At 33.7% G+C, this 22,964-nt stretch overlaps 9 protein-coding genes across 9 annotated transcripts; 4 read left to right on the top strand and 5 right to left on the bottom strand. All coding sequences in view use genetic code 12, as the record gives it.

Annotated features, from left to right (window-relative positions):
* Positions 1–1,839: 1,839 nt before the first annotated feature.
* On the bottom strand, positions 1,840–2,283 carry CTRG_02714 (uncharacterized protein; the record flags this gene model as incomplete). The annotated part of the gene is made up of 1 exon (XM_002548371.1): positions 1,840–2,283. The coding sequence occupies one exon, from the start codon at positions 2,281–2,283 to the stop codon at positions 1,840–1,842; it is 444 nt and encodes a 147-aa protein (XP_002548417.1).
* A 407-nt stretch (positions 2,284–2,690) lies between these two features.
* MTR10 (Mtr10p) lies at positions 2,691–5,564 on the bottom strand (the record flags this gene model as incomplete). The annotated part of the gene is made up of 1 exon (XM_002548372.1): positions 2,691–5,564. One exon carries the CDS (start codon positions 5,562–5,564, stop codon positions 2,691–2,693), a length of 2,874 nt encoding a protein of 957 aa, XP_002548418.1.
* A 234-nt stretch (positions 5,565–5,798) lies between these two features.
* Positions 5,799–9,692, bottom strand: YBL053 (Ybl053p; the record flags this gene model as incomplete). The annotated part of the gene is made up of 1 exon (XM_002548373.1): positions 5,799–9,692. The coding sequence occupies one exon, from the start codon at positions 9,690–9,692 to the stop codon at positions 5,799–5,801; it is 3,894 nt and encodes a 1,297-aa protein (XP_002548419.1).
* A 602-nt stretch (positions 9,693–10,294) lies between these two features.
* Positions 10,295–11,194, top strand: CTRG_02717 (uncharacterized protein; the record flags this gene model as incomplete). Its single annotated transcript, XM_002548374.1, has 1 exon — positions 10,295–11,194. The coding sequence occupies one exon, from the start codon at positions 10,295–10,297 to the stop codon at positions 11,192–11,194; it is 900 nt and encodes a 299-aa protein (XP_002548420.1).
* Positions 11,195–12,390: 1,196 nt separating this feature from the next.
* On the top strand, positions 12,391–13,812 carry CTRG_02718 (uncharacterized protein; the record flags this gene model as incomplete). Its single annotated transcript, XM_002548375.1, has 1 exon — positions 12,391–13,812. The coding sequence occupies one exon, from the start codon at positions 12,391–12,393 to the stop codon at positions 13,810–13,812; it is 1,422 nt and encodes a 473-aa protein (XP_002548421.1).
* A 127-nt stretch (positions 13,813–13,939) lies between these two features.
* On the bottom strand, positions 13,940–15,979 carry CTRG_02719 (glycine-rich domain-containing protein; the record flags this gene model as incomplete). Its single annotated transcript, XM_002548376.1, has 1 exon — positions 13,940–15,979. The coding sequence occupies one exon, from the start codon at positions 15,977–15,979 to the stop codon at positions 13,940–13,942; it is 2,040 nt and encodes a 679-aa protein (XP_002548422.1).
* A 684-nt stretch (positions 15,980–16,663) lies between these two features.
* CTRG_02720 (uncharacterized protein) lies at positions 16,664–18,334 on the bottom strand (the record flags this gene model as incomplete). Its single annotated transcript, XM_002548377.1, has 1 exon — positions 16,664–18,334. The coding sequence occupies one exon, from the start codon at positions 18,332–18,334 to the stop codon at positions 16,664–16,666; it is 1,671 nt and encodes a 556-aa protein (XP_002548423.1).
* Positions 18,335–19,818: 1,484 nt separating this feature from the next.
* On the top strand, positions 19,819–21,807 carry POX1 (Pox1p; the record flags this gene model as incomplete). The annotated part of the gene is made up of 1 exon (XM_002548378.1): positions 19,819–21,807. One exon carries the CDS (start codon positions 19,819–19,821, stop codon positions 21,805–21,807), a length of 1,989 nt encoding a protein of 662 aa, XP_002548424.1.
* A 482-nt stretch (positions 21,808–22,289) lies between these two features.
* Positions 22,290–22,847, top strand: CTRG_02722 (uncharacterized protein; the record flags this gene model as incomplete). The annotated part of the gene is made up of 1 exon (XM_002548379.1): positions 22,290–22,847. The coding sequence occupies one exon, from the start codon at positions 22,290–22,292 to the stop codon at positions 22,845–22,847; it is 558 nt and encodes a 185-aa protein (XP_002548425.1).
* Between the last annotated feature and the right edge of the window lie 117 nt (positions 22,848–22,964).

Here is a 22,964-nt window from a genome sequence, read left to right on the forward strand (position 1 = left end):
ACCAATTTTTATCCATACCTTTTCTTTCATCATATCCATATCAATGCATCAAAATATAATAGGACATCTTAACAAATATTCGAAATCGTCATATAACAAGATCTATTTTTTATATTATTTTTAAATTTTATTTTATTCTGAGTAATTGATATCCTCTAATAATTACTTACTACAAGCCATCACTATCAAACGCTTTGTTTTTATTATTATTATTATTGTTTTACCAATTCATTACACATTACTTGTACATTATTAAATATCAGATATGATTCCAGCAGTTCAAAACGATAAATCATTATTAGAAGAACATAAATTTTATCAAAACACCGATCATTCTCTAGGTTGTTTCAGTTCAGTTGGTGATTTGTTCAAATTAAATAATTTGTTGAATGTTATCATTTTGTCAATTGTATTATTTGCAATCTATAGATTTGTTAAATTCTTCATCAGAAGAAATAGAACAATCAACAATGAAAGAACACTTGAGAAATTAAGTCCAGTTTAAGATTAGATAGTTCAAGAAAAACTGCAACCAGAGCCCGAGGTCACCATGTTACCACCACAACCACTACTACTACTACTACTACTATGACTGATCACCAACTATCCCAAAAATCATTGTATTATTAAACCAGACAGTTTGTCACCAATTTTCTCCATTCCTTTTTCTTTTATTCATTTCATTATCATTGCATCAAATATTATAGACATTTTATCAATTTTCTTTATTCGTCAGTTATCGTTTCATTCATTCAAGTATTAACTTTTTTTTTAATTTTCGGTTTTCGTCAAATGGTTTGGTTCCATTGAATTTGCATTCTTATAATTATTCGTTCTTTTGTTCATTCATAGGGGTTTATTAATTATTATTATTATTATTATTGTTATTTTCGGTTTTAGTCAATATATAAATTATACATCGTAATTAAACATTTCTAATAATAGTATTTCTCCAATATTTCGAGGCAAGAAGTCATATAATTAAAAATAGTTTATTTGTCACCTCCTATTTCCCGTCCCAGCATAGTCTTTTGCCCTCCGCTTCTCGACCCCCCATTTCCTATTACAACCCTTCAACAAGTTGTTTCTTTTTCATTAAAGAAAAAAGAAAAACTCTAATTATTATGTAAGATCCCTTCTGTATTGTTGTATAATTTAATCATTAAGAATTGCAACAATTGAAAAATATTCTCCATTTTGCTAAGTCGTGTATACATGGAGAATATTTTTTTTTGTTTAATTTATATGAATATTACGTAATCCACACACAACTGTTCGTAAAAGTCGCTTTTTAATCATCCTCAATGAAATGTTCTCTCCCCACTCATCGAGTCACGTTTTTTATTTTTTTTTATTTCTGTTTTTATAAATTTCACTGCCTCCCTTCTGGTCATCGAAGAACAACATCGATGAGAAATATACAATTAATATCACGTGGGTGATGTATTTCTGCGATGATAAAAAAGTTAATGTCTTTTGATCATTATTGATATAGGATAACTGACAGTATTGCCTGCGATTTTGTCACATTCCGATTCTCGCGGGCGAGGCTCATTCCAACTTGACGGTGTAGTTAATTTTTATATGATGTAATATACCCAATTATTCACCGATCTGTGGAGTTCTCGGTATGTGCAAAGGTCTACTACTTTTCAAGATGGTTATTACCACTGTTATACTGAAACTCAACTTGATCTTTTTATATATATATAATATTATTATTATTATTGATGTCTATATAGGTAGTTGTTCTCTATATAGTATTCATAGATTGTATAGACTAAATGATGAACATAATAATCCGTCATCGACAACCAAACAAAAAAAAGAAAAAAAATTTCATCCATGTCCATAAAACAGGATGTAATTCAGGAATGGGATGTAATACAACGTAAATAATAGAAAGGAATTGAATAGGATTGATGACTTTATACATCTCTTAGAATAACATATCCAAAGTACAACAAACACATAAAGCAGCAAGACACCCATTAAACAAGATTCATTTCCACCAGAACGTGGTTGTTGTTGAACATACATTGGTTGTTGTTGTTGTGGTTGATAATAAGGTTGTTGCTGTTGTTGATAATATTGACCTGTTGGAGGTTGTTGATAATATCCTTGTTGTGGTTGTTGATAATACCCTTGTTGTGGTTGATTATGACTAAACATTCCTCTATCTTGAGTTTGATTTGAGTAATTAGGTTGTTGTGTATTTTGATTCTGATTACCGTAATTTGGTGGTGCACCAGCTGGTTTATCAAAGTATTCGTTTTTGGACATTTCTAATCAATTACTAAAAGCTAAAAAAAAAAAATTCAATTCAATTTCGACTTGGAAAAGAAAAAGGAAAAAGGAAGAAATTGTTTGATAATTGTTTATAAACTCTAGTGATTTTTTTTTCTTCTTCTTCTTCCTAGTTTGTCTTAAATTTTGTGGGCAAAGAAAAGAAGTAGAAGAAGAAAAAAAAAATATAGTGTGCAAGCATTTTACAGTTACACTTTGCTGGGCTATGTAAATATTACATTTTATTACAATTATTTTCTTTCCTTTGTTCTACATTGAATTTTTTGAACCGCAGTCAAGTTTATTGCATGACACATTGATCATGTGATCTAATGATATTATCCAAGATATAACCTGGTTCAATTTTGACAATACTGTATTTCCCTATATATACACAAGATTTCCTAAAATTCCGACCTTGGAGTAATATTCTTTCTAGAATACCAACTAATAAAATCTTTTAATGCCGATCTCACTCTTCTATTATCTTTATTAGGTAATGCAACCTTAATTACATTCAACAATCTGGTAATTTCTTTTTCATTCACATTTGGCAATGAACAGACAATTTCATTCAACCATCCTAATGACATCTCAAAGTTTGGTACAACTACTAAAATTTTGATAATCAAATCATTAACATCTTGTTTAACATCTGGATGGAATTTAAACAACAATCCATTAATTAATATTTTCAATAATTCACCTCCTTGATTATCCAACATTAAAAACTCTTGGATAGTTTGTCTCAATGGAGTTGTGTCCCCCATTTCAAACAATGAAATCGGTGGGTTTGGTAATCCCCATGAAATCAAATCAATCATAAAATGAACACATGCTATAATTGCTTCAAATTCATTAACAAAACTCAAGGTCAAATTAACAGACTTGAATATATTCTTTAAGATTTCAACATTTGGAATCAATTTAAATGGGAAAAACATCAATAAATCATTAACCATTCTGAAGAAATCTTCAATAACATCCGGTATACGCTTAAACTCTTCTTCACTATTTTTCGAGAACAAAATCTCAAAAACTGTGACACTTTGTTGAATACCAAACTCATAAACTGAATTCTTGATTTCTTCGTTAGTGTTATATTCATCTCCAAACTCTCTGATCAACACACCAGTAACCCAAAGATAACATCCAAATTGACTCTTTTGAAATCCTTCATGTAATAAACTGGCCATCTCTGGTAAAATTCTGGTCAAAAACAAACTACATGATCTAATAGCACTCTTCAACAATTTCATACATCTTTCACTAACAATTAATGCACTTCCAAATTTATTCAAAAGTTCTTTGGCTAATGGCCAGACTTTTTCGATAAATAAATCAGCAATTGGATAATTTGGTTTTTCCCAATCAGATTCAGGGCATTTTAAAACGTCAATAAAGATGGTTATAATTTCAATTTGATCAGCTATAAATTTATTGGTTGTATCGTTACCAACTGGTTGATTCAAAGTCTTAGTCAACAAATCAATAGTTGGATCAATAAACATTTCGGTAGTCTTGTACATATTCTCACGAGGGATCTTGGAAATAACATGGGCCAATCCATCAGCCAATTCATAATTAGATTCAAGATCCATTTTATCCTTAACTTGTCCATACAACATGTACAACTGTTCCAAATAGTTAACCAATAACTCAGAACAATCTTGACAGAAATACATCAATGCATGTGAGGTAGCCATAATGATATCATTATTGTTATCAGCAACTTCAAACCCTTTAATGATATAGTTCAATTGTGGTTCTAAGAATTCAGGATGTTTAGCTGTCCATTCAGTGTATCTTCCCAACACCAAAGTGGCGGCATATCTAATCTTTGGATGCTCTGGCAATTGAATCAAATATGACATAATAGTAGGTAAGATGGTTTTTTCATTCAATGAAACTTCCTTGGCCATAGTTCTCATCGAAAACAATGGTGCTTCTAAATATTGCCAATGACCCAGAGCATTGGAAATTATACTTTGAATTTGTTCAAATGGCACCTGTAAAGCTTTGGTGGCTCCTGCAACTGCACAACAATCTTTCAATACATCACCCATTTCATATCTAAATTCTTTAAATTTGTCTTCTTGTTCTTTATCCCCATTGAACAAGTCGTTATCATTATCACTAATTGGATATGTCAAATGCTTGATAATTATTGAAATCAATGATAAATAAACATCACTGAATTCGGCTTTTGCTTCTTGGAACTTTGGTAATGTGATTAATTGTTTCAATTGATACCAGAATTGGAAAGTATATTTAACAATATCCAAATCCTCGTCATATTTAGTACATTCCAAGATAATCAACACAAGGGGTTTGAAGTGTTTGCTATTTTTACCAATTAAAGTAACCCAAGATTCTCCACATTCAACAAATAATCTGGTTAATCCATCAACATATTCATCATCTTTCAATTTACCTGCCATAAATTCGCCTAATTTTAAAATTTGTTGATATAATGCATCTATGATTTCGTAATTCTCCAAATCTCTAGTTTCTCTTACAATTGTAATTAAACAATCAATTGCTTTTTCAAAATTTTCATCATTTGAGAAACTACCAAATATTAAATTAACTAATGAATCAATTTGTAAAAGTTGATCAATTGGGAATTCTTTAATCCAACTATTTAGACAATCTAAAATTGAACTTTTTAATACTAAGGAACCGTTTCCATTTGAATCAGTTAAGTTTTTCAACAACAATAATATTTGTTCAACATTATCGTTAATTAATTCTTTGCTTCTGTTATTAAATTCTTCATCTGTTAAATTTGTCTTTTTAACATCGGATAATTCTTCTGGTAAAATTTTCAAAAAATCCAACAATATAAATAAATTTTCAGGAGATTCATTCCATTTAGTTAAAATTTCCATAATTGGAGATTTCCATGAAAGATATTGTAACAAAAAATGAGATAATGCAATAGATAATTGAGTTCTGATCAATTTTTCATTTGGCTGATTATACTTGATCATAATTTCAAGTAATGAATTTTTCAACAATTCATAATTCTCTAATCCAGTAAATTGACTAGATAAATCATAAATTATCTTGGATCTTAATGTTTGAGCAGCAAATAATTTCAATTGGACATCATTATTGACGTTATTTAATATTTCAAGAACAATTTGCCATGCTTCAGGAGATTTTTGAAAATTTTCTAAATAATGAGTAGCCGTCATTTTATCTTCTTGTGATGCATTGGAATACATCGTCAGCAATGCTGAACTTAATTGTTGAATAGCTGTAGTAGACGACATGATCAGTTTATGTCTTAATGAATGATTTGGAAACTCCTTGTTAGTCCCTTGAAGTCGGTTATTGGGTTTTTTCTTTGGTTGTCAATTTTTTTTTTTTGAAGACAAAACCGAAAGAAGCAAAAAAAAATTTTTCTGGTTCGTTTTCAGGAGAGATAGAGTCGAATCACATTGTTAACTATCACGTGATATATATATATATATATATCTGTCAATTATATATATTATTACAACTATTTACTCGTCGTCTTCATCATCGGTAATAATCATTCTCTTTCTTTTCGTGGTTTGCACGGTAAGCGTTTCTTCAACATCGTCATCTAGCTTTCTCTTGGACAGTTCTACTTCCAATTCAACATCAGAAGTATCTGATGTATGACTTGAAATTTGTCCTTCTTCTTCTTCTTCTGCGTCAGCATCAACCACCTCTTGTGGAATTGGGGATAATGATGGAAGTGACACCTGGCTTTGTTCTGGTGTATTGATATGAGTTTCTTCCTGTGGTCCATCTTCGTTATCACTCTCAGCAACAAACAATCCAACTTCCTTAACTGCTTTGGCAACAGAAACAGCAGTTTTATCACCACCTTTTATTTCCAAATTCTTCCAAAGTTTTTGAATTTCAAGCAATTGAGCCGGAGTAGCAATACCTCCAATATCATCAACTAATTTTCTCATACGTTCTTCTCTTTCAAAAAACTCTTTGTCTTTTTCGTCATCAGATTCATCATCGGATTCATTGATGAATTCAGCTGATTTAATTACGTGCAAGTCATCATCTAGTAAGTCCTTTGGAATTCTTCTACGTCTAATATGATTTGGATCTTTATGACTAGTTTTAGATTTACTCTTCTTTTGTGAGTTATCATCTGGTCTCTTCTTTTTCTTCCTTCTTGCTTTACCTCGAACATGATCAGGATCCGAGCGATGCTCTTTGTTCCTTTGCAGCAACATTAATTGTCTCTCCAATTCATCTAATTGGTCCAATTGAGATACGGCAAAATTGGTGGAGTTTGGATTAGCTTGTGTTTCAAATGCAATTGATTCATCATCTGGATTATATTTCCCATCGTATTCAACATCATCATAGTCATCTTCATCGTAGCCTGACTCTCTAGTACGTAAGAAAAATGAAGGTGATTTATCATCTTCGAATATCACTGGTTGACCTGAATTCCATTTCTTAATCAAATCGGCTATTTTAGTCAAATATCCAATTTCAACACTGGTTGGTAGTTCTGGATTTTCTTCCATTGTGAAAGGCAAATCAAACCCTATTAGTTTCAACAATAATCTTAAATATCCATTATTAATAAATAATCGACGGAATTGATTGGTTCCATTTAATTCAATAATTGCTTCTGAATCTAAAATCCTATCATTTATAATCCTTTCTAATTCCGAAATCAACCAATTTAACAACATCTGCTTTTCTTGAATATGCAATTGACTAACTAGAATCTTAATTTTTTCATCCAATGTGAATTCACGAACAAATTCCAACTCCTTAGCAAGTCTAGGTACACGAGTTGATGAAGATTCCTCTTGCTTTTCATATAACTCACCTGTTGCTAAATATACTCTAGTTTCTTGATCTTCAAATCTTGGGAATAACACTTCAATAGGTAATGGGAATCTTTCCAATGCAAGTTTGAATTTCTTCATGAAATAATAAATGAATTCTTCAACTCTGAGTCTTATAGAACTACCTCTTTGGAGGAAATTTCTTAACCTGTGTAAAACTTGCATGAAATCCATTCGATATAATCCAGTGTAATCTTTTCTAACCACAAACAACCTATGAAAATAACTAAGACAAATTTTGATTTCTTGGTCGGATAAATCTTCGAATCTCGATAAATACTTGATATAAGTAGTAACAATAGCCTGATGAAAGAATCTTGCTTCAGTTTTAGAAAAATCCAACTTACGTTCTTGAGTTATTTCCTTAGCACTTGATTCATCTAATTCTTCATCTGATGCATAAATTACATCTCTCAATCTATCTTCCGTAGCTTTATCTAAGTTATTAATTCTTGATCGATTCTTTCTCTTTTGTCTTCTTTTAGATTGGATGTATAATTGAACGTCTTCATTGGCAAAACTTTCAAATGCTTTAAGAAGAATATGGACAACTGAAACAGATACTCGAAGATAATCCGGTGAATGTTTTGCTGCTGTTTGGGGTATTTGAATGATAATATTCATGAAATCTCTAAATGAAAACAATTTTCTAATAATACCCTCAGCCAATTCCCTGTCAACTTCATGTTGTGACACGTCATCTTCATTTTCGATATCCTTGCTGTTGATGTTCTTCCTCTTACCAAATATAGAATTTGAAATCTGTAGCAATTCTCTGAAACAAATCATTGCCACATGTAATGAATTCCATCTTTTAAGAGTGAATGAATCTCTAAAATAACTAATAATCAACACAAAGTTAACTTCACTTAATGCAGCCCCAACCGATCCATAGTTCAATTCATGATCATCCGGATTCAATGCGATTTTTTCTCTTTGATAACTTAAAAACCAAGCAATGGTGAAGAAATAACTTGCAACAAATAATTCATCAATCATGGCCAAATCAGATTGTGAAGTTAATCTTGACCCCATACATTCAATCAAATTATTGAAACATCCTCCAGATAAAAATTGTTCAATAAATGTATTCATAATACTTTGACCCATGACATTAAGGTAAACCGGGGTGGTTGTTTTAACATAATCATCAGAATCATATCTAAAATAAGTAACTGATTTCCATTTTTTAGATTTATCCAACTTGGCCATCGAGCTATTTGCATCTATTAAAGCTTCTTGACCAGAGACAACAAAAGAGTTTGAATCAGATGATCTAATGGATAGCAATGATCCAAATCTACCATGACGTGATGATATGGTCAGTGTTTGAATCTTCTTTCTTTTAGATTCAGTACTCAACAAATCTTGTAATTGTAATCCCAGGGTAGTCGTAACAGATTGAAGTGGCTGAGATGCATTAATTGAATCGGGTACAAAATCTGTGCCAGTAGCGGTAGTACTAGTTGTAGTTGATGGAGTTGATAATTTCGGAAATTCTTTTTTAACCAAAACATCACTCGCAGACATTCCTTTCACCATTAAATAAATACATTCCAAACACAATTCACCAAACATCTCTCTATCAAATTCAACACCAAGTGATCCAGATATAGTCAATAAAAGCATTAGTACTTTATTCTTTTTAAAAACAGTCAATATATGACTAATAGAAATATCATCAAGACTAATACCTACTGGTAAATCTGATGCCAAAGCAGTTGAACCTTTATCTGAAGATTTGCCTGAAATAGATTGATTTGCAGGCTCAATGGCTAATATATTTCTGATAAGATATAATACTAATTTCATTATTTGATTATCACGAGGTTCACGATCGATTCTTGACTTTGCAATGGTTGGTAAGACCAATCTAATAACTGCTTTCAATAACTGACCATTGTTATAAGTTAATATTTGTTTCTTATAAGTAACGTGAACTTTTTTAATATTTGAATAAAGTAATTTCTGACTTTCTGATAATTCTTTACTAAATTCAACGGGCCAAGTCAATAATACCAATAATTCAAGACATGCCAACATGGTTTTTTCAGTGGTTGTTTTATTAACAATTGCTTGTTTCTTTTGCATCTTGTCCTCCCATTGACATAAGATAACTAATAAATCATTGGGTACTAGTCCAGTCTCGGCACAGGCTAATGCAACTTCATAATTATTTTTCTTTTCATCAACGGCTTTGATCCATCGTTTGATATCTTTAAGACATGCAAGGGCATCGTGTCCCAATTTATAAGGTGGTGGTTGAATATCAGAAGTATGATCTGGACCACCTAATGCTGAAACTAATACTGATATATGTGCTTTTAATAATTTCTGAGCTTGTGTCTCATTCGGTTTCAAAGTAGTTGTTAATGCTCTTATCCTATCTTCCTCTTCTTCTTCAACTTCACCATCGGAATTGAGTTGTAATTCTACTTGCTGAGGGTTTTCTTGTTGATTTTCTTCATCACTATAATCAATAAATCCGTCTAATTCTCCTCCATCAGAGTATTCCTCAAACTCGGATTCTGGTCCACTAGAACTCATTAGGTAATTTATTTCGAATGATGAACTAAGTGAAGTATTATATTGGTGGTATAATTTTTTTTGATTTTTTTTTTTTTTCAAGTTACAGTCGTGGCGCGTTCCGAGATTCAAAGCAACGCGTCTCAAGTTAAGAATATCTGGGATTCAAATCATTGCAATTATTAACTACAGTATTGTCGGGTATCATTGCTAACCTATTAATTGATTAACTAGAATTTTGTAATATTATCTGGGCATATTGGCCATTGGTTGAGTGAGAGTTTATAAACCTTCCTAAATAGGTAATTAACAAGCCGCATACCTGTGATTGGCTAAGAATCCCCACTACCAGAATTATAGAAGTTGAACAAATCTCAATGGAGCATTCCAGTAGTCTTCAACTCAATATTGAATGTTGTATTACAATCTGAAGCAATGTAACAATTGGCACGTGCTTGTGAGTCCTATGTTTATTGCCACATTTGATCTTTGTCATTCTGTTAAATCGAAACTAAAATTATTGCGGAGGAAATTTACCGCATGTCGACAAAAAAAAAGAAAAAAATCCCGCTTGCTCCCATACTAATCCAACGAATGTACGTTTTCTTTATGAAAAGAGTTTCATGAATCGTTTATTATATCATACATTGACTAGAATGACTAAAGGTAATATATCAGGGAAACCTATTAGAAGTGCTGGATGTTTGATCATTGGTGATGAAATTTTAAATGGTAAAATTCTCGACACTAATTCATATAATTTTGCTAGATTTTGTTTTAAAGATTTGTCCATTCCATTGAAAAGAACAATTGTATGTGGAGACGACGAAGATGATATTAAAAAATGTCTCGATATGTTGATCAAAGATGATTTGGACTTTATTGTCACATCAGGGGGGTTAGGAAGTACACATGACGATATTACTTATGAAGTAATTAGTAAATATTTCAATGTGGATTGTAAATTAGATAAAGAAGTTGTTGACAGAATGAATTCGATCCGGGGTGATTATCTCAACAAGTTGAACCCAGAACAAAAGAATGCATTTTATAGAATGGCAACTATTCCTTATCCCACACCAGAAAACTCTTCTGTTAAAGTTGAAAAATATTTCTTGGATGATAAATTATGGTTCCCGATTGTGGAGCTCAATGAACAGGTTTATATTCTTCCTGGAGTCCCCCAGTTATTTACTCAACTTATACAGGACATGAAACCCATGTTGCAATCTAGAGCTATATCATCAAATTTAATGAGAAGATACGTGCTGACAAAAACAGGAGAAACACAATTGGCTCCATTTTTGACTAGATTACAACATGAATGTGATGAGAAATTCGGTAAAGGAGTGTTAAAATTGGGTAGTTATCCACATATGAATTTGCATATTAATACAATCAGTGTTATTGGTACTAATTTAAACAAAGAGCAATTAGACTGGGTAGTCAATTCTGTAATTGAAAATGTTGGTGGTGGTGCCAAAGAAATCAGTCAAGAACAAGAGGATGAAAATAGTAAATAGATCAATATGAAGTTTTTGTTATTTGAAGACAGTTCAATTGAAACAAATTTAGACCTGATCTGCCTTGCGTATTTTCTCTAGTTTCACTTGCAATGATTTGCTGTCTGGAAAACGTTTCCTAAAGTTGATTTTGTTTTGTTCTCAGGATTGTGGTCTTACATCGGTGATTCAACTAGTTTGTGCACCATGTGATGCTTCACCAATTTCAATCACTCTTAAAATCATTGCCAGCATATAGACCAGATGATATCCTGGTTTGTTTGTAAAGAGAATGAACGTATAATCAGAAACTAACGTTGAATTAAACAGATGGTCATGAAAATAGACGAAATTTCGAGGCTGGTACTGGAATTCACCTGGTAAGCAACACACACACACACACATTCCTCTTCAGCCAGACTACAACCAGGGCAAAGAATTGCGTTTTGAATTGTTTTGATTATTCCACATCCCAATTTTGTGGTGCAGATCGCATGATAGTTTTTGGACTGAGTTCGCAACACAATCACGCTTTTTTTTTCGAATCTGTTTCGCAGCTTGTTTGGGGATCAACTTGTTTGTTTACATTCCAGGGGTTTTGTGGCACCACATTTGTTTGAGGTTAATTTGGACATGGATTTTAGTTTAGGAATTGTACTTCCCCGAATGAAAAATAACAAATCTTACAGAGATCAAAAGACAATGGTGTCTTGCATTTTATTGTTTACGATATGCTAATAGTAAAGATCACGAACGGCTTTCGAGAAGATGTTCTCAGGTTTCCAGAATAATTGATACTTGATTAATATAACGATATATGTTTGTGGTTCTTGGTATGAATGGAAGTATCGTTCAGAGAAATAAAAAAAGCGATTATTAAAAATAGTTTATACGTTGTTGTTTGGAAACTAAATCACACCTGAAATTCGTGAATGCGGTTGTACCAATACACCAATGGATGTGCATTAAAATTTCACAAATAATATTTTTTTTTTAGCCATATGGGTTGGTAACAGACGAAAATTTTTCTATTTGGAATTCGAATGACTGTCGTACCTTATAGAATGGCACAGTTTGCGTAACAATGATGACAGACTTGTTTACATTCTGAAAATTGTATAAATACTGGCCCGTTAGACTCTTTTCCCTGTGAAAAAGGAAAATTTTATACTTGATTTCTACTAGCTTCAAATCTCAATCAAATAATTATTGCAACTATGAGAAAAACTACTTTATTCTTTGCCCTTTTGCAAATTGCCCTTGCTGCTAAACGTGCCGATGATGACTGTAATGATCATTGTACAGCTGCTTTGGCAAAACAAAATAGTTGTGGTGGTTCTGGTGATGCTGGTACCCAATCTGAAACATTGAAATGTTTATGTAAAGATGAAGATTATTGGAGTGAATTGGCTCAATGTAACTGTTCAAATTATGAAGATGATATCACTGCTGAAGATCTTAGAAGTTACTATTGTGGAATTGGTGTCACTAGTGGTGATTCCTCAAGCTCTGCTTCTTCTTCTTCTTCCTCCTCCTCCTCATCTTCTTCCTCAACTTCCACCGGTAAGACTGCTGCTGCTGCCACAACTGCTAAGTCATCATCTTCAAGTAGTTCAACTTCCACTTCTTCAAGCAGTTCTTCTAAATCTAGTTCTTCTAAAGCTAGCTCTTCTACTACCAGTACCAACAACAATGACAAGAAGACTACTTCATCTACTTCCACCACCACCAACGATGACAAGAAAACTACATCATCATCAAGTTCATCTACTTCAAGCTCATCTTCATCAAGTTCCTCATCATCATCATCATCATCATCATCATCATCATCATCATCATCAAGTGCTAGCTCTACCTCTACTGATGGTTCCAATGGTGCTGCTGGTTCTAAATCAGGTTCTTCTGATGCTGATGCTTCCGGTTCTGGTTCAGACTCTAATGCCAGTGAAACTAATTCCAAATCTGATTCTGAATCTAAAGAAACTGATTCCAAATCTGACTCTGATGCTAAAGAAACTGCTTCTGCTTCTGCTTCTGGTGCCGATTCTGCTTCTGGTTCCGATTCTAACTCTAATGCCAGTGCTTCTGAAACTGATGCATCCGAAACTGACAACAAATCTGGCTCTGATTCCAGTGAAACTGATTCTGTTAATGCTAGTGAAACTGACGCCAGTGCTTCCAAATCTGGTTCTGACGCTGAGTCAAGTGAAACTGATGCTGATTCATCTGAAACTGATAAATCCGGCTCTGATGCTGCTACTGAAACTGGATCTGCTTCCGGTTCTGGTAATACTGTCGTTGCTATTGCTACTGCTTCTGGTGATTCCAACAGTTCTGAAACTTCTTCAGGTAGCGCTTCTCACTCATCTACTGCTTCTGGTTCCAAAACAAATGGTGAATCCACTAATGGTGGTTCATCTAGTTCTACTAAAACTAACGGTTCATCCAGTTCTACTAGAAGTGGTTCTTCTTCCAACTCAGCCACTACTTTAATTTCATCATCATCTGGATCCAACTCAACTAACTCATCTAGTGCTTGTTGGACCACTACTGTCACCACTACTGTTAGAGCTGGTGCTGCTACTGTTCCAGCTTTGGCTGCTGGTTCTTTATTTGCTTTGGCTTTGAACTTTATTTAATTTTGTCTACACGCTTCTTTAGTTCAATATTTGCTTCTTGTCTTCTTTTTTGTATATTCGTTAATAATTTCGAAATGGTCGTTTGTATAATATAAGTTTCATATAATTTGTAATTCTTTCAAATACTTTAAGATCCACCACATCCTCCTCCGCAACCACCACTACTACTACCACAGCCTCCTCCACTGCTGCTACTACTCCCGCCCCATGCAGAACTAGTAGAAGTTACACAAGTTGAGCCACCTCCACCAGAACAAGAAGCAAAACCTGAGCAAAGCCCATTGGAACTGGCACAGTTTGTACGTGCAGAAGTACAGGTACCATTTCCATATAAACCACACAGCGATTCCAGTACTGGACTATACGGTGCGACAGCGTAATTTACCGTTGGATAGTTGTAGCTCCAATCGATGTCACTATTCTTACGTTTTCTTTTGGCTTCAGATGTTGGTAGCTTGATTGAGTTATGAGTACTAATATGTGTCAACCCTTCATCTGGTGTAAAAAGTGGATTACGTCTCATTGCCATCTCTCTTTTAGCGATAATTCTCTTTGTGTTAAAAATACCACCCATAAATTGCTTTTTATTTGCAGCCCGGTCATTTGTACAGTACAAGCAATAGCAAACTGAATAGTTCTCTTTATAACGCATCTTGTATATCTTACTAGTGTGACTAAAAGCTTCATCTAATCTTGATTCATCAATTTTATCATCATGATCAATTACCGAATGACATGGGGACGACTTACAATCACGGAAATATCCATACATAGACAACTGGTGGGTATGCCATATTAAATCAATATCAAGACACGGTACCAACATTGCTCGTCGATTTCTTTCCTCAGTCAACATTGTAAAGAATCTGTGATAACGTGTTATTGATTCGTTCAAAGTGTCATAAATCAATGGCGAATGTAACCAATCTAAATTGTTGATCTTCTGGACAAATCGTTCTTGCCTTAAGACACAACCAACCAAGTCTTCGCCAACCTGTATTCCATATTGAACGGTCAGGCTAACATAGTTATGCTGTAAATATTCTCTTAAGATCATTCGTCTTCTTCTCTGCTCTTGAAAATTCCTGTTCTTAATACTTGAGATAAAAGCAGTAAGGTCACTGGTAAACATAGTGTTCAACACCGCATTACGAATATCTTGCTGAATCACATCTTGTCTTCTTCCTTCATAACGAGGATCACACAAAACACTAGAAAAATGTTTATACACCCCCTGTAAAATGGCATTATCAGCAACATCGTGATACAAATTAAGAAATCTTATTTCGTTATGGTTCAAGTATTGGGCACCTTGACAACGACATGGACTCTTTGGAGCTGCATTTTGGATATTTGAAGATCTGTAAAGAGAATAGTTCATATTTCTTGATTGGAAATTGGGATCTGCAAATCCTTGGTTCTTATTATTGGTTATTGATACCGATCCAGTTAATGCCGTTTGGCATATTGGACAAAATAACTTAACACTATGCGTTTGAGGTGAAAACTGGTAGTTAAAGGGATGATTATCTTTCTCTTCTATAATATCAATCAAATCCAAATAGTTTTGTTGCTTCTCTTCTGGAACATTAAACTCAAATGTTTCATTGTCGATGAATTGACTTACCCTTTGTAACGGGAATGGATAATTTGCAAAATGAAGAATATTATTTCTCATACATGTGTCATAAAAACATTTTGGATTGAGCAAGAAAGCATGCCAAACCATAATTACGTCTAATGGTGGCATAATTTTGTCCATTAAATTGATAAATTCGGTGTTCTTTTCATTGGCATTTTTGAATGTATTTCTTTCATTCGGCAGGATAGGGTAATTTGCCGCACCATTTAGCTTCAAGGCTGATATGAATACAATTAACCGTCTAACGGCAATGGTCACTATACATTGCCACAGTTTCTCACGATATTCATCAAATTCGGTATCTGAATTCCCACCAGGAACCAAATTGTTCTTCAATACTTCAAATGCTTTCAATAATTTCAAATGTGCAACCACCTCGGGTTTGGTAGGTAAACTCTTTGGAGGGTTAACAACTTTCATGTTAACTATCGGCTCTGTAGGTGACTGAACATATCTGTGAGTAGTAAAATCAGTGTCTTTTGAATATTCTAGGATGTCAATGAATCCTTGTGATTGTTTCACCATTATTAGGAAAGTGGTAGATAATTGATAGAAGTGCAATCAACAAAATTGGAGCTTATTAGGTCTCCCATTTATAATAAATATAACTTTTCAGGGTCGCATATCCACATGCGATTTAGTTCATTGTTTCATCATTGGGAATGTTTACTAGTTGGCAATTTAGTCCTTGTAGCAAACTTACGTTATTTTCTCGTGGTGATTCAAGATTGGAGATTGCTAGAAATTTACGAACCAACGCTGCTTATGTAAGCGTAATGACTTTCCGCAAGAAAGTTCGTATATTTGTTTTAAGTCAGGTGGGTATACAGCTATTGCTTCTTTGGTTCAGTAGACCAATTTGTTTGCCACACTGTGGTGGTATCTCTGTTGAAAGCTTTACAGGTGCATAGATTTTTCTATGTATAGTCACGATCTATAGTCGTGATGTATTTCGTCTAAGAACAACCTCCTACTCCTCCACGACCTTTCCCTCTGCTGTTACTGCCGCCACATTCATGAGTGCATGCCAGTTCTGAAATACTTATACAGGTGTTTCCACTAACACCAACATCCGAATCATAACTACAGCAACTGTCACCTGAATTGACAGAAGTTAGTTTAACTGTTGCACATGAACGATATTGATTGGATAAATTGCAAAGAAGTTGGTAATGATATAGAATATATTATCAGTAATCAAAAAGCTATTTACTTGGTGTTACGTAATAACGAATATTCATCTGGTTGTGGATACTCTGAACCGCCCGTCAATTGATCTATCATATCACCAAAATTTTCATCCTTGTGCTGCTTACGTATTTGATCCATAATCTCTTTAAAATCAAATGACCCCCATTTGTAAGGATCTTGTGCTATTTCCTCTTCGGTATGGTCTCGGAAATAATGTTGTGTTACACCATCCCAATCAATACCATTAGGAGATTTATACCCGATTGATTTTATCTTTCGAAGTAACCAATCAATTGTAGAATCTGGCATTTTACTAACACGATGCTTGACTTCGTCATTAGCAATCCTTTTCCATTTGTATCGACATTGGATACGAGATCTTAATCCATTCATTTTCTCACTCACAACTGTCCAGTTTATATTTTTCAATTGATTTTCTGTATCAACAACTTGTGTGTTTGTTAATTGTGTCATAATTTCAGTGACTATTTTAATCAATTGATCCTCTTCTTCTTGTGACCATGCATTTTTTGTTCTTTTAGGACCACATTTGACATAATTTCTCCATCGATCACGACAATCTTCAGACATTCTTCCCAAGATCTCACCAATTAGTTTCCAGTTGTTATTATGTTGTAACGCCAATTCATCTAATTTCTTATCCTCTTCTGGAGTCCAAATAGCCCTCACATCAAAAACATGGAATTTTCTTCGGATATGTTTGTAAACTGAAGATCTTGTTCTATAAGGGAATGCCTGATATATTCTTTTCCAAAAGTGATCATTTTTCCTTTCGGCTGACCAAACTCTTGCACAAAGTTCATCTCGTGTCATACCATTAAGATAACAGTATCCTCCAAAATAATAAGCCACCAACTCTTCCTCTTTTGGCGAAAATGGACGAGGTTTGTTTCTCTCTTCAGGGGTTACATTTTCTTCAAACCATTCAGTGGTTTTAGTGCTAACTTCATGAACTAAAGCATCAACATTTGTGAGTGCAGAATAATCCAATTCAGGAAGCTCGAGTGGTTTTTTTGGTTCACTTTTTTTACGAGTTCCTTTAGGAGCTCTAGTTCGTCTACCACGTTTAGCTGTTGCTTCAGGCAATGGTTCAGTAACAGGCTCTATAGATTGAACTTCTTCCTCTTCATTATCATCATTATCATTATCATCATCGTCATATTCATCTTCTTCTCCTTCTCCTGCTGATCCCGAATCTGGGTGTTCTTCAGCGATTTCTAAAGCATCTTTAAGTTGTTCAACATCCTGAGCTACCAATTCCAACACTGAATCTTGAACGTCGACTTTATCTTCTTCATCTTGATCATGATGTTTCTTCTTGTCTTTCTTTTTCTTCTTCTTTTTCTTTTTATCCGATTTATCTGACTTTTTCTTCTTTTTAGGGACGGGTTCTTCTTCTTGTTGTTCCTCAACAACAGAACTAGCATTCATAAATTTATCATCTAAAAATCCAGTCCATTGAGCAAACTCATAATCGTCATCGACATCATCTTCACCAGAATGTTTTCTCTTCTTTTTATTGCCAACAACATCTGTATCAAAAGTACCATTAACAATTTTCATAACAGCAGCTTCAACTGCATCATTTAATTGATCATTAGGTGTTGTTTCATCATCCGATCCATCAACTTGATGTGTCAAATCCTGTAACTTATTGTTCTCCATCATTTGCAACAACTTATTCCTAGTCTTATTTACCCGACTTGAATATCAAATGATACCATCTCTAACAATGACACGGTAAACAGGGACGAAAAAAAAAAAAGATTCTTAACTGTGGCCGCCATCTCTTCTCGCAAACCCAAAAAAAAAAAAATCAATATAAAGTCGTGTGCGTTTATCAAAGATGTGATCTATGCCAGGGACTTAACTAAAGAAATAGTAAGTCATTTTTAAAGTACTTTCAGGATATCCCGTTGTTATTTTGTCGTATTAGAGAGAGTTTGTAATATGACAATTCTTTCCGTCGGGCTGTGAATTTATTGGAGTAATAAAACGAAAATCCTTGGGAATTTCATATTTCATTTTAACGTCAACTATACTTTACAAGAAACCTCACTTCCATCATTACCAACTCATTATCTGTCTTGTCAATTACCCCATACTAATCTTTTACTTCAATCCAAGCTTGTGAAAAGAAAGGAAGGTTTCAAAACCGTTGAAAGAATATAATTATCCCCCTCATTATGTGTTTGACACGACTTGCTACCATTCTAAGGGAACAAAAAAAATACCACGGAAGGTTTTCTACATGTAGTTAACATCGGTCAGTATTGTGAAGCTTAAGTTTCTTTTTTTTTTAAGAAACTCCGTTGGGAATAACTCCATACAAAGGCGATGTCATGATCGCATATAAGTTCGGAGTTTCTTTATACTTAGTATCTAAATAGTCACTACATAGTTTCAACCTTCAGAATTCAATCCGAGGTATTGACCCCAGATGAAGGAATAACGTTTGACTATTGAACACTCAACACTCAAACAAGCTTAGTGGTCTGCTTTTTTTTTAAATATTTTCAATAATATTCTATTTATTCTGTTAAACCATAAAAAAATGGTGTGATTTACCTATTATAACCTTTGATATCAATTTTCCATTTCCCTCTATTTAATCAATAAAGAATTCACATGAAACACATGGCCTCGGTTACAACTCAAGAACAACGAAGAAGAAAAAAAAAAAGATTAATTTTGCTCGGTCGAATTAGAGCGGACATGGTGGGAGGGGCAAACCGTTCAACAAAGAATTTGTGTATATGCAAGTACAGGAGCAAGCCTCCACCACCGAAATAGGCAATTAAGATCATCACTATGTGGGACTTTAGCTTCTGTGCCCTTGAGAAGAGTTTTTTTTTTTTCTTTCTTTTGTTGGTTTGTCACATGCCAAAGACGAATCGTAACATCTTTTGTGATTTATTTGGGAGAATGTTTTTTTGAAGGAGGAAAATTTCACAGATACATGATGAAAATCATGCTACATGATATACTTTCATTTGTTTCCCCCACACATTATCAGATTATATAAAGATCATGAAATAATCTTCAAGTGTTAGTTATTTTTTCATTCAGATTAGATTTTTGAATTTTATATACTTTGTTTTTTATATATAAGTATTCACTTTCATTTTATTACATCCCATACAATAATCAAAATGCCTACCGAACTTCAAAAAGAAAGAGAAACTATCAAATTCAACCCAAAGGAATTAAACTATTTCTTGGAAGGTTCTCAAGAAAGATCCGAAATTATCAGTAATATGGTTGAACAAATGGAAAAAGATCCAATTTTAAGAGTTGATGCTTCTTACTATGATTTAACCAAAGATCAACAAAGAGAAGTTACTGCTAAGAAAATCAATAGAATTTCAAGATATTTTGAAAATGAATTCCCAGATCAACAAGCTCAAAGATTATCCATTCTTGGTGTTTTTGATCCACAAGTTTTCACTAGAATTGGTGTTAATCTTGGTTTATTTGTTTCCTGTGTCCGTGGTAATGGTACCAACTCTCAATTTTTCTATTGGACTATCAACAAAGGTATCGATAAATTAAGAGGTATTTACGGTTGTTTTGGTATGACTGAATTGGCTCATGGTTCTAATGTCCAAGGTATCGAAACTACTGCCACTTTTGATGAAGATACAGATGAATTTGTTATCAACACCCCACACATTGGGGCTACAAAATGGTGGATTGGTGGTGCTGCTCATTCAGCCACCCACTGTTCCGTGTATGCTAGGTTAAAGGTTAAAGGAAAAGATTACGGTGTTAAGACTTTTGTTGTTCCATTGAGAGACTCTAACCATGATCTTGAACCAGGTATTTCTGTTGGTGATATTGGTGCCAAGATGGGTAGAGATGGTATTGATAACGGTTGGATTCAATTCTCCAATGTTAGAATCCCAAGATATTTTATGTTGCAAAAATATTGTAAAGTTTCCCGTGAAGGTGAAGTCACTATGCCACCATCTGAACAATTGTCTTATTCTGCATTGATTACTGGTAGAGTTACCATGATGATGGATTCATACAGAATGACTAGTAGATTTATTACCATTGCTTTAAGATATGCAATTCACAGAAGACAATTCAAGCTGAAGGACTCTGCAACTGAGGAAACTAAATTGATTGATTATCCATTGCATCAAAAGAGATTATTCCCATACTTGGCTGCTGCTTACTTGTTCTCTCAAGGTGCCTTATACTTGGAACAAACCATGAACAAAACTAATGATAAATTAGATGAAGCTGTTGCCGGTGGTGACAAAGCTGAAATCGATGCTGCCATTGTTGAGTCCAAGAAATTGTTTGTTGCTTCTGGTTGTTTGAAATCCACTTGTACCTGGATGACTGCCGAAGCCATTGATGAAGCTCGTCAATCTTGTGGTGGTCACGGTTACTCAGCATATAATGGTTTTGGTAAAGCCTACTCTGATTGGGTTGTCCAATGTACTTGGGAAGGTGACAACAATATTTTAGCCATGAATGTTGCTAAATCAATGGTTAGAGACTTGTTGCAACAACCAGAACAAAAAGGTTTGGTTCTCTCCAGTGTTGAAGATTTGAATGATCCAGCTAAATTGGTTAAAGCATTTGATCATGCTCTTTCTGGTTTGGCCAGAGACATTGGTGCTGTTGCTGATGAAAAAGGTTTCGATATCACTGGTCCAAGTTTAGTTTTGGTTTCAAAATTGAATGCTCACAGATTCTTGATTGATGGTTTCTTTAAACGTATAACCCCCGAATGGTCTGACATCTTGAAACCATTGGGATACTTGTATGCTGATTGGATCTTGACCAACTTTGGTGCCACTTTCTTATCATATGGTATTATTTCTCCAGAAGTTTCCAGAAAGATTTCTTCCGAACACTTCCCAAGTATGTGTGCTAAAGTTAGACCAAATGTTGTTGGTTTGACCGATGGTTTCAACTTGACTGACATGATGGTCAATGCTGCTATTGGTAGATATGATGGTAATGTCTACGACAATTACTTTGAAACTGTCAAGTCATTGAACCCACCAGAAAATACAAAGGCACCATATTCTAAAGCATTGGAAGACATGTTGAACCGTCCAGACCTTGAAGTTAGACAACGTGGTGAAAAATCAGACGAAACTGCTGAAATCTTGTCCAGTTAATGATTTATATATAAAAACAAAATTAAACCAGGTTTTGATAATCTGGTTGGTCTTCTTATAATTTTTTGATTCTTTTATTTAGATATTTTGTTAGGTATTTTTTTTTATTATTTCTATTTAAGTAATGACATTTCATTGATTGATGATTTTGGCTTTAATTTGTAAAATGTGTTCATTCTAATCCAAAACTATACAAAACTTTCTACTCTAGATGTTTCCTTATTTTTGAATCCACTGTAGTTTCCTTAATTTCCATACTTCAGTGATGTTGTTCTTGCATAAAAAAAATTATACACCGTGCGAAATCTATGGTAAAGCATAACCAACACATAGAACATCTATTCCCCCCTTTGAGATAGTAAACTGTAATTATATTTGATATAAATGTTAGGACTATTGCATTCTTTTTTGAAAAATCATTCCCTTGGAAGAAAATCACATCATCAAAATCATCGATTGACGAAACCTTTAATTGGCCAAGAATGATGCAAAAATTAATTATTTTCTTGTTTATTTGTTTCAAACTTATCACTTGTTATATTACTCCACCTTCAGAACCATTTATCTTAGCTGCTTATGACCCTGAACATAATCATGAGCATGATCATATTTTGCATGCCAATGTCGAAAAAGCTAAGTATGACGGTACAAAAGTGTTTCTTTGTGATCGATTTGATGACAGTGAAACTTTTCTTGAAGGTAGAGTATTGGCTAATTCTTCCTATAAAATTGATAACTTAAAAGGGATGTATATTCGAGTTGATCGTTTTACTCATCGGTTGAAGCTTTGTCCAAATGGTGTTTCATCATTTGATTTTTCAATTAAAAAAGGATTGGTTTATTATCAAGGTGATGATACTTGGACTGCTTGTTATGATGCTGATGAAGATGCTTCATTTATTTATCATGGAACTAAAAATGACAACAAACGGTTTTGCTCTGATGATAATTCAAAACCCATTGTTTTAAAGGCTGTTGGTAAATATGACAGCGGTGGAGCTATTCCTAATTACCCACTGCATAATCATATCCAATGGTGAACTTGTTGTGGTTTTGCAACCCTGACACGAACTTTATTGGGCGTGTATGATGGTTAAGAATAAATAGGTGAGAAAGAATAATAATGGACAATTTTTTTGTTCTTTTTTTTTTTTGCT

This window comes from Candida tropicalis (genome assembly GCF_000006335.3).
Source record: "Candida tropicalis MYA-3404 genomic scaffold supercont3.3, whole genome shotgun sequence".
In the NCBI taxonomy this organism is placed as follows: domain Eukaryota; kingdom Fungi; phylum Ascomycota; class Pichiomycetes; order Serinales; family Debaryomycetaceae; genus Candida; species Candida tropicalis.